Source organism: Scomber scombrus, chromosome 20 (genome assembly GCF_963691925.1).
Source record: "Scomber scombrus chromosome 20, fScoSco1.1, whole genome shotgun sequence".
NCBI classification, from domain to species: Eukaryota; Metazoa; Chordata; class Actinopteri; order Scombriformes; family Scombridae; genus Scomber; species Scomber scombrus.
The window spans coordinates 374,998-385,796 of NC_084989.1; the positions used below are offsets into that span (position 1 = coordinate 374,998).

At 39.1% G+C, this 10,799-nt stretch overlaps 1 protein-coding gene across 1 annotated transcript in view; it reads left to right on the forward strand.

The window, feature by feature from the left end:
• rsu1 (Ras suppressor protein 1) overlaps positions 1–7,264 on the forward strand; it is a 77,943-nt gene extending 70,679 nt beyond the window's left edge. The window contains exon 9 of the mRNA XM_062441470.1: positions 4,799–7,264. Within this exon, the coding sequence (XP_062297454.1) occupies positions 4,799–4,901 (103 nt within the window). The 3' untranslated portion in view covers positions 4,902–7,264. The remainder of the gene's footprint in view (positions 1–4,798) is intronic.
• The last annotated feature ends 3,535 nt before the right edge of the window (positions 7,265–10,799 follow it).

The following is a 10,799-nucleotide window of genomic DNA, read 5'->3' on the forward strand; positions in this document are numbered from 1 at the left end:
TAGATTACATTTCAAATTTGACTATTTCATGAATTATTTCTCGGTGTACAGTTGCTTCATTCCACTAAGGAGAAAGATACAAAGTTTTAAAGCAGCCTTCCAAGTCTACAGTGGTTGAGTTTTGGAGTGATGCTACTTGGGAGACACAGATTTTAAAGAAGAATGATCTTGTTAAATTAGCTCTTAAAACAACTGTCTATGCATTTCACATAATACAACTTCAAAGCTTCATCATCAGTCTCTCCCTTTCTGGTAAACACCAACTGTATGTCTTTCAAACTCTATACCCCAACCCCAAGCTGAGCTACCCAAACCCTAGTCCTGACGGCATCTCTATGACATGATCAGTTATTTTCCCACATGTCAAATCAATCTCAGACAAGGAATTGCGATTTGATCAAATCCAGTTAATGACATAACTCCTAGTGTCTGAATTGAATAGTGACAAAGAATGGATCAACCTGTCTTCCATCAAAACTTTAACAAAACCTTTCATTACTGTAGAATATCAGACTGGCCAAATTAAGCAACATATGACTTAATCTAGTGATCTATACAAACTATCTACTGGCCAATTATTGTATGATCAAATTGATGCATCATTGACATTCAAGTCACTGAAAGAAACATTCCTCTTTTTTGAGGGTGTTTTACATCCAGGCTAAAGACAAACTACAGTAAAAGGAGGAAAAATGCATAATTATCTCTGAAACAGACTGAAGGAAGGAGCACTGAGACCGAGCTGAAAGAAATGTATTTTCCACTCCAATGAGCTCTCGTGCTTCTTTGCGAGCAAGAGAAACCCATGGGAGAGAGTAAAGTGACGGACAGTGAGGATGAGGTGTGTGTGTGTGTGTGTGTGTGTGTGTGTGTGTGTGTGTGTGTGTGTGTGTGTGTGTGTATGTGTGTATGTGTGTGTGTGTGTGTGTGTGTGTGTGTGTGTGTGTATGTGTGTATGTGTGTATGTGTGTGTGTGTGTGTGTGTGTGTGTGTGTGTGGTGATGATGATGATGGGGGGTAATCAGTAGTAATCAACACTGATAAATGACTGTTTACTAAATGTCTGATCATTCCTAAGTCCACAACTGTGCGTGTCCACTGTTCATGACAGTATGTGCACTGTGTGAATAGTAGATGACTGTGTATTTGCTTGAATTCAAATATAGACCCCTACTGTGCTGGTGAGGATCACAGTGATTGTGTGCCAGTAATACTGGTCACCAATCTCAGATATTTAACCACCCGTAGCTGTTTGCTTAAATCTGTGGCTTGGCAATGGGTGCTGATGTAAACATTGGAGTAAACCAATGACCATCTCTACATCTATCTCAGCATCGGAGGAAAACACCAGGGTAAACATGGAAGGATAGAATACCTGCTCGGGTCCCAGTCACATCTTAGATGGTGGCCTTTTCTCCCTGCTGCAGTCGAGAGGAGGTGCCAGGTGCACAGGGCTAGTGCTGAGGGGCTATGTAGTAACCTTTTCCTTTCAGGCTACAGGGATCCTGGATGAGGTCTCTCCATTTATTCTATCACAGAGCTAGTTCGTCAAAAAGTGTGTCAAGCACAAAGCAATTTTTCAACAGCGGTAAGACTTTGGCTGTGTTTCATGGAGTGATTTTTTGACTACTGTTGCTAATCACCGCTGTATTGCCTGTACACATGTGTCTGCCCAGACCAAACAACGCCAATGGAAAACACTTGGGCCACTGTGCACTCCTAGTGACTGGGCTCTACACAAATGCTGGCTCATGGCCAGTTGACGCTCCCACAGTGACTTTCCTTCCAAATTTACTGGGATATTTTGCAATCTGTTCCACTGTCCTGTGGTACAGACTTCTCCCTTAACAGACTAAAGTTTGTAAACACTAATAGTAATAATACATTTCATTTGAAGGCACCTCTCTGGGCACTCGAAGACACCGTACAATTAATAAACAAAACAGTAGATAAGAAACAAAACAATAAGAAACAAAACAGATAAAAGACAGTGTAGAACAGACAAAACAGAGTAAAGTGAGGTAGTGGTTCAGGTTAAGTAGGGTATGCAGTTCTAAATGACTTTTTAGCCTCGATTTGAATAGAGGGAGAGAGTCCAGATTCCTGATGTCCGGGGGAAGTGAGTTCCAGATTCGGGGGGCAGAGCGGCTGAATGCCCTGCTCCCCATGGTGAGGAGGTGGGCGGGGGGGAACAGAGAGATGGATGGAGGAGGCAGATCTGAGGGAACGGGAAGGGCTGGTGATGTGGAGGAGACAGATAAGGAGGGGAAAGGTTGTGGATGGTCTTGAATGTAAACAGGAGGATTTTGAAGTCTATTCGGAACTTGACCGGAAGCCAGTGGAGTTGCTGCAGAACAGGGGTGATGTGGTGGATGGAGGGGTGATGTGGTGGATGGAGGGGTGATGTGGTGGATGTAGGGGTGATGTGGTGGATGTAGGGGTTTCTGGTGACGATCCGAGCTGCAGAGTTCTGAACCATTTGGAGTTTTTGGAGGTATTTGTGAGGTAGACCAAAGAGAAGGGAGTTGCAGGGGGTGACAAAGCTGTATACAAGAATAGCATGAAGATACCTTCAAGTAAAGTGTTACCCCTTTTATACAATGTAACACCGCATCCTGACATACAGCGACGCGAGCGAAAAAAGTGATTAGAATGCATGAGTTTTCAATCAGCCTTTCCTGACATGCCACGAGCGACATCGCCCTTTCCAGCGATGACGCTCACCCGTCAAAAAATCGCCCGCTCTGTCTCTATCCGGACGAAATTTTGTGGCGGTGTCCCGCCCCTAAACACTTCTTATTGGTTGAAATGTACACGCTGCTTTTGTTTATGCCCCTCGATAATTTGATTGGTTTGGAATATACTCAGGATAAAATCGTCACGCTGCATATCAGGACAGTTTAGCGCAAGATTTTGTCACAGGTTGGCTAGCTCGCTGTATGTCAGGATGCGGTGTAATGCTTCTATTCACATGATGGGTATAGAATGAAGTACTCAGTTGGTATCAGTATCATTTTAATGGTACTTGGATTGGTACTGGTATCGCAATTTTTTAAACGATACCCAGCTCTAATGATAGTCCACAGCATCAGAGTCGAAGCAGCAGAGCAGCAGAGTGAGATGTCTGTCCTCCTTCCTGCTCTCTGCTGTAAACACACATGGCTGTTAGCCAGCAGCTGCTTTCTTATCTAGCTGGGTCTCTGAGTGAGTTACTTTTTGCAGCCTATTTTATGTTGTTTTTCTTGTGTATGTGGGGTAACTGGAGATTTTGTTGCTTGTAATATTTCTTTCACTGTGCTTGGTTGATTTTGATCAGCTTCCTGATCATTAGTAAGCATGACAGCAGCTGGAGGTTTCAGTTTAGAGTTTCGAGCTGGCTCCAGCAGGTAGATGTAGTGTGGACTAGAAGAGTCTGGCTATTGGGGAGATGGTCAGGTATGGCAGTGTTAAATCTGCCTCCTGGATTAACAAAGTTTACAAAGTAATCAGTGTTGATGGGAGCGGTGTGGTTATTCAAGACACCTTCATTCTGGTGTTCTTGCTGGTCAAACTCATAACAAAAAGTAATAATTTCCAATGTTCCACCATTATTTAGAAATTAAGTACTGGTGGAAGAGTTGTCTAGGTCTTGTGTAAAACTGATCCCTCTGGGATGTAAATAGCTCCATTTAATACATATCATGTCTGTTTGCAGACAGGTCCTCGTGATTCTTAATAGAATCCTCAAATGAGGATGAACACCTCACTTTCAAATGAAAAGTGGATGACTTTGACTGCATTATGCATGTAAAGGCAAAAAATTTGAAAAACTTTGGACTGTGCTTTTATTATTATTTTAGAAAAAAATTGGAGAAACTAAATTGCAACAGTGGTGGGATTTTAGAAAGAGCCAAGTCTGGAACTTGGTCAGGTTAAAAACTTTTCTTTTCAATGAACATTTCTCTTCATCCTCCTCTGCATAGTTTTGTTTTGATCTACTTTGTTTGATTTTTTTTTTCCCTCTGTAAAGCGTCCTTGCGTTTGTGAAAGTGCTATATAAATTAAACGTATTATTATTATTACTATTATTATTATTATAAGAGCTCTGGAGCTGCAGTCTTTTGCATACCTAGATGAGCTGCTGGGTACCTCTGCTAGGCAGTGCTACTAACTCATTCTCAGAGGAAGTTGCTACAGGCAGGTCTTTTTGTTGCTAAAAGTTTCTAAATGATGTGATGTCATTGTGTGGTGACATCATTACATAATGGCATAAGATTGCATCATTATGTATCATACATAATGACATTACTCAATCTGACTGGTCATCTCAGAGAAAATTATGATTTGAAATGTGTTAGTTTAGATATGTTTACTATCATATATTTTTATTTGTACTGATATAAAAATGTTAAATCTATAAACATTTGTTATGCTGGAAAGTAAGTCAGTCTTTTCACAGTAAGCACAAAGGTGTGTCATTTATTCTCTACTTCACATCTGAACTGACAAGACAGACGCATCTATATCACATAACAGTAACATGCATCACCTCTGTATTACCACATAAAAAAAATACTGTATTTGGAACAATATTGTGTGTCTGACTTGGTTTTTCCTCAAAAAAGTATCATTATCATATAAAATGTTTTGAAAAAAGGTGTTTGTGAAAATTCAAAATTCTCTCTCTCTATCTCCCATTCAACCTGTTATTGGTCATCACTGTTGTTCAACTGAACTCCCCCTACTGATACTGGCCTATACCGACACACGTAATTATAATTGTAATGCACATACTGAAGTGTCTCCTCTCTCTCCTCAGTCTCTACGGCAGACACATGCAGGCCAACCCAGAACCTCCAAAGAAGAGCAATGATAAGAGTAAGAAGATCAGCCGCAAACCACTGGCTGCGAAGAACAAATGAAGAGAAGACAGAGAATGGAGATGAATGCTTGCTCAACCAGCTTAACTCACTGCATGTGCCTTTTTTTCTTATCTCATTTTTTATTATAAAAAAGCAATTTGTATTACATGGAGATTTATTTTATGTTTCTACATACTGTACCTTGTGTTAAATGTCATTTGGAGTCATCCAGTCTGAGATAGATGTTTTTTTTCTGTTCTTCTAAAGTGTCTTGGTTTTGGAGACACTTACTTAGATCAATTGGACATAAAGGTGCCTACAAGATCAGAGTTCAAATTTGTTACATTATAATATCATTTTTTAACATTTCAGATTGTTTTCATTGAAAAGACATTTGCATTATGGTGGTGGCCCTGGAAGGCAAACAGATGTACTGTATCTTGGAATTTTGAGGACATCAGTATTAAGAAATTGCGTAAGGCAACACTATTAAAAAGGTATTGATACGAAAGGCAAACACCAGATAGAGGTGAAGAGCTCACATATGTTCAAGAGACAACTTATGGAAGGGTGAAGGAGTACTGCTTTTTACTTCTCTTTTGTAGTCTACTTTGCCATTTAATAATACAGCCTCTGAGAATATTCAGCTGCGTAATGACGAACCGCTGTGTAACACACAGACACACAAACACACACGCCCTTACTCCCTCTCCTCTCTTTCACTCTCACTTATTTGCTGTGCATACAAACATTAAAGACAGCTGTAGCATAATTTAGAAAATAGCTGTAAGTGACATGATCTGGTCACACACTAGTTAGAATAGTATTAGGTTGTTTCTAGCAACTGCAACAAAGCTGGGACAAACCCTAGCCGTGACCGGTGGATACTGCATTGTCATAGGACAGTAGTGTTTTATGATAATGCAGGGAGTTTTTCCTTGCCACTGTCGCCAAGTGCTGCTCATGGGGGAATGTTGGGTCTAAGTGCAGTGTAGAACTGCTCTATGTGAAAAGTGCTCTGAGATAACTTTGTCATGATTTGGCTCTATATAAATAAAAAATACTGACACCTATAGTGACACCTGCCATTAACTGTGTTCATTCCATTGATCTCTGAGAGCAGACTCACTTCAATCATTCTTGTCTTCTGATGTTTGACTAACTGTACCTTTAATTCCACATTTTATTCATTAAGTTATTTTTACAAGCCTTACAGTGTCCACCTCATTTCAGCCTTTTGCCAAAATGAATAGGGCCACTGCCCCTAAATGGAGCAGTGTTTTGCTTTTATCATGGGCCACAATGTATTGACAGTTTGTTGTGTTCTTCTGTTGAATTGTTAAGGTAAACATGTGGTACAGCACAAACCATAAGGATTGTACATATGACTGTGCTATAATCATGTTTGCATATATCTTACTGTTAGTATTCTCTATTATCATTTTGAACTGTAGATTTTTTGTTCCTTTTCTTTTTTCCCCTATGTTTTGCCAGCTGGGTGTAGCACCAACACTATGGATGTCTGGAAACAGGGGTTTCTGGGCATCAGTTCTAATGCAGAATGTTTCATAAAGGCTCAAAATTGCATTTTGAAAAACATGTCTGCAGCTAGTAACTGCCAAAGGCAGACTGTGGTCTGGACTAATGCACGTGTGTTACAACACCAATTTTATCTTAATGTACAGCAGCTTTGAGATGTTACTTAAGTGTTCATCCAAACCAACTCTGTCCTCTGTTATGACATATATTCCAGTGTCCTGACAAGCAGTCAGACACATTTTACCAGGCTGTTAGAAATTCAACAGACAGAATAGTCTTAGCTTCTGTGGGCTCCAGGTAGAGTATATTGGAAGAAAATCTACCTATAAATGCCCAAAGTGAATTTAGAAGCCCACAACGACACTCTTATTGTAGTCCTTGTGATGAAAAAATAATTAATGCAGTGTAGCAGTCAGTAAGTGATACAGATTTTATAGTTTTACCTTACTACTGATATCACTCTGAGAAGTTAACAGTTGGTTGATATAGCTGCACTGAGCATCTTTTAACTTAAAGCCTAGTTGCATTAAACAATTCAAGGATACATTTTCTCTGGTTATTGCCCACATTACAGACCCATTACCTGTTTGTATGATTTGAATCAGGGACATGCACAGACATGTCATACGCCAGTGATATTGTAATAATGATGTAAACATGCTTTCAGAAAATACAATTTGTTACAATTATAGCTGGCAAGAATTTTCCAGGTAAACATTACTATGAAGCTATGTGTAGTTATATAAGTTCATATTATATATATGCCAGCAATGCAACTATATGCAAAACGATGCAATTTTAATGCCATTGATTGGCGTCTTCATTATTATATTACATTATAACTGCTACTAATCACATGAGACCATAACTTAGACACAATGAAATAAAATACTTTACTAAAGATGTGTGTGTGTGTGTGTGTGTGTGTGTGTGTGTGTGTGTGTGTGTGTGTGTGTGTGTGTGTGTGTGTGTGTGTGTGTGTGTGTGTGTGTGTGTGTGTGTGTGTTGTTTGTTTGTTGTGTTTGTTTCATAATTTTTGTGAAGGAGTTAACTAGCACTCACAGTGGTATGACAAGCAGCCGACCATTGGCACCAGTCTTTAACTTCATATGAGCAACTGTTTGGTCACCATGGGGCGTTGAAAAGAATGTATGCAGTGCATGAATCAGCCTGTATGTTAAACACAGCAAGAAGAGAAATTCTGAAACATCAGACTTAACATTTAACCCACAGACAATAAATTAAACACTGTTATTGTCCTATAATAATGCAATGTGTCATTGCTGTTGTACAAAAACCTTATATCAACATCCCAGGAAATATGAAAAACATTTTCACTGTTGACCATATGCTATAAGATTAAGAATCTACAATGGGCTATAAATGGGATATGGAATACTGTTAGCCCATGAAGAACAGCAAAAGTCTAACCCATTTTACACAAAGCACGAGTAATCACAAAGCTGGAATTACAAGGTTTTCATGTAACAATAACGTGTGAAACCCAAATTTAACAAAAGCTTACACTGTTGTGACTTACACAGTCACCATCAACAGTGTATCATGCAACTGCAAAATAGCCATAGAAAAGAATTACTTTATGCCCAAGAGCAGACCAACAGGCACATGCATGGCTAACTAGCATTAGCTGAACATCATGGATAAAGTTAATATTCCTGCACATAAATGTCTCATTACATGCTACTAGTGCTTACAATCAAAATGCATGCTACTGACTGTTGCAAAAACAATTTTAAAGTATTATTAAACATTGTTGGGCATGGACTTTACTGTGGAATTGAACTCAGTACACAGTTCCTTTGTTGCTCCCCCAGGCCAGGGGAAAATGACCCAAAAGCTCAAATTTAACCTTTTCAAGCCCCCTACCCATGTCTGGGGGAGGATCACCCTGAAACTCCAAACCCAGGTAACACCTTGGATTCTCAAGGAACTAATATTCACCCATACATTCATACACCGATAGCACAGCTTAAGCAATTTCCAATATGCTGCAACAATGAGATTTAAATGTCTCCTGGTAAAAGGGTAACTATTCAATTATCTCATGCAGAAACTGTACACCTGCATTCAGTAGTTTTTAAGGTTTACCATGGCTATAAAGCTAATTAATATCTTATTTTCAATATAGTCTTTAGAAAAGTAAAAATGACATTAGCCTAAATAAAAAGAACGAAAAATAGTTTATGGCTGAAGCATATAGAGTACAGCTTCAGATCAAATGTCAAACTAATAACTGCAAAATACACCCTATGTTAACTTCAATGTTAATTCTTCAATTTAAAGTACAGCACTTGTTTTTAATAGTAGGAACCACTATCACACTCAAGTTATTTGCTGTGGACAAGAAGTTAGAAGCAGGGTTTCTGTGTACGACGTATGGGTTTCAGAGATTTGCCTCCTAATGAAGCAAACACCTTCTGAATAAATTCAAATGTGAAGGCAGGGCTACTTCTTCCTCCTCTGCAAAATATGGCTTTCTTAAATGGCGATTTATCTCCATTGGAGGGGTGTTATCACCACCTAGTATCATCTAAGACTCTCTGAGTAAGATCATTTGAATAATAGTATTTTTCTGAGAACTACAGCCACCTTTATTTTCACAACAGTTAACCACTAATAGTAAACTCTACATTTTGGTTAAAATCTAGTAAACTTGACATGTTATTTCTGGTAAGGTACACTATTTGCTTGTACAGAGTAGAAACATTGGTTGCAGCATTGGTCATGTGAACCCACCTACAGCTTTAAAGTGTTTCTCTTTGCTGAGGCACGTACAGTATGCAGAGAGGAACCCTATCTATGCAGTTGTACTATTAATCCACCAGGTGGCTTTAAAACTATGTACATGCAAAACAGGAATATCTATTATGCAGAAATTGAAAATAGAGGTTATTTCTAACTCTGTTACGCTCTTTGCTTTGGGAAGTCATGGGAGTTTACCTGCAGAAACCCCAAAGAGCAACATATCACAAAGTTAGATAAAGCTTATCTCACCTGCCCACTTACATTTATTTTCTGGATTCCTACTGCAGTTCATCACATTAAAAACTGAATGTTAGGTTGGCAAAAATTCTCCCATACATTCACACATACAGTAGTATAGAGTGTATTCATCAGAAGTGTGACATCAGCAGGCAGCAACACAGTTTGGATACCCAGTCACCACACGTTATTGTCTTGACATCATTTTACTTGGTGTGATAAGCAGCAGTTATAACAATTGCTGTATTATTAATAATTACAACAATTTTATCATGTTTAATTATTTGGGCCAGAAGGACACTTTAGCCAAAGAGGGCATAGGAGCAGGGGCACAAGCCACTGTAACCACTGTGTGATGATGAGGTTTGAACAGCTGTTTATTTGTCCTGCAACTGCTTGAGCTTCTTATCCTAACCTACAATGAGGAGGTTAACATAAATCTATGTTTTTAGATGTATCTTTAATTAAGATGGTGTTCAGAGCACCACACAGATCAATATGTTTTACATTGCTTTTTAAGCTTTTTGGAAAAGGGGTGTGAGACTTATTAAATTTAATCTGCAGAGAAAGAGAGGATTATTCTGTAAAGTTGTGCAGATGCAGAGGGAGGGTTTTTTGAAAGTTTCCAGAATTTTCAATACGGTAGCCTTAATTTAAGACCTCCATCAATCTCAGGGAGAATCTAAAGCTATTGCCTCTCAGCTTTGTCAAGAGTCTGTTAGAAAGGCAAAATTTAGCCTACAAAATGAACACAGCCATGGAATGCATCATTATGTGAAAGGAATATTGTTCAGCCATGAGAAACTAAAGACAAGTCAGTGACCTTTTCAAACTATCACCAACTATCACCTCCATCCTAAAGCCCATTCTAACAATATTCACTGCTCCACTCCTGTGGTGGTTTTCTCCATTGTCCCTTTTGGTGGATGTTGTTCTTTTTTTTTCTCACTTCATCTCAATTCATCTCACACCTTCCAAGGACACAATGAGTCCCAGGCTAACCAAAGTCCATTGATTTTCACAAGGTGATTTATAGAAGGTGTGTGTGTTAGGGCAGGCTTGATTGTCTAAGGGGGGCTGCACTGTGCCACTTTAATGAGGGTGGTGACACAGGGCAGAGAAGCAAGCATCCCGCCCACCACAGGATAAGCTGTTATACACAGTATACATATGTACTGCAAAATGTCTTTTCTTTTCTTATAATGTCCATAAAATTAATGGCAAATATTTTATTCTGAATTTTTCATATTGGGAGGAGAATTGGCAGTGATTGACTCTGCTGTAACCTATCCAGGGAAAAGAGGATTTTCCTGGTCTAGAGTGAGTTAACTCAATACACGATAGCCAGACAACTTTGTATATTGTGCAATGTTTCAGGTCAGCCAGTCACAAATGTTAAAGTTTACTTACTATATC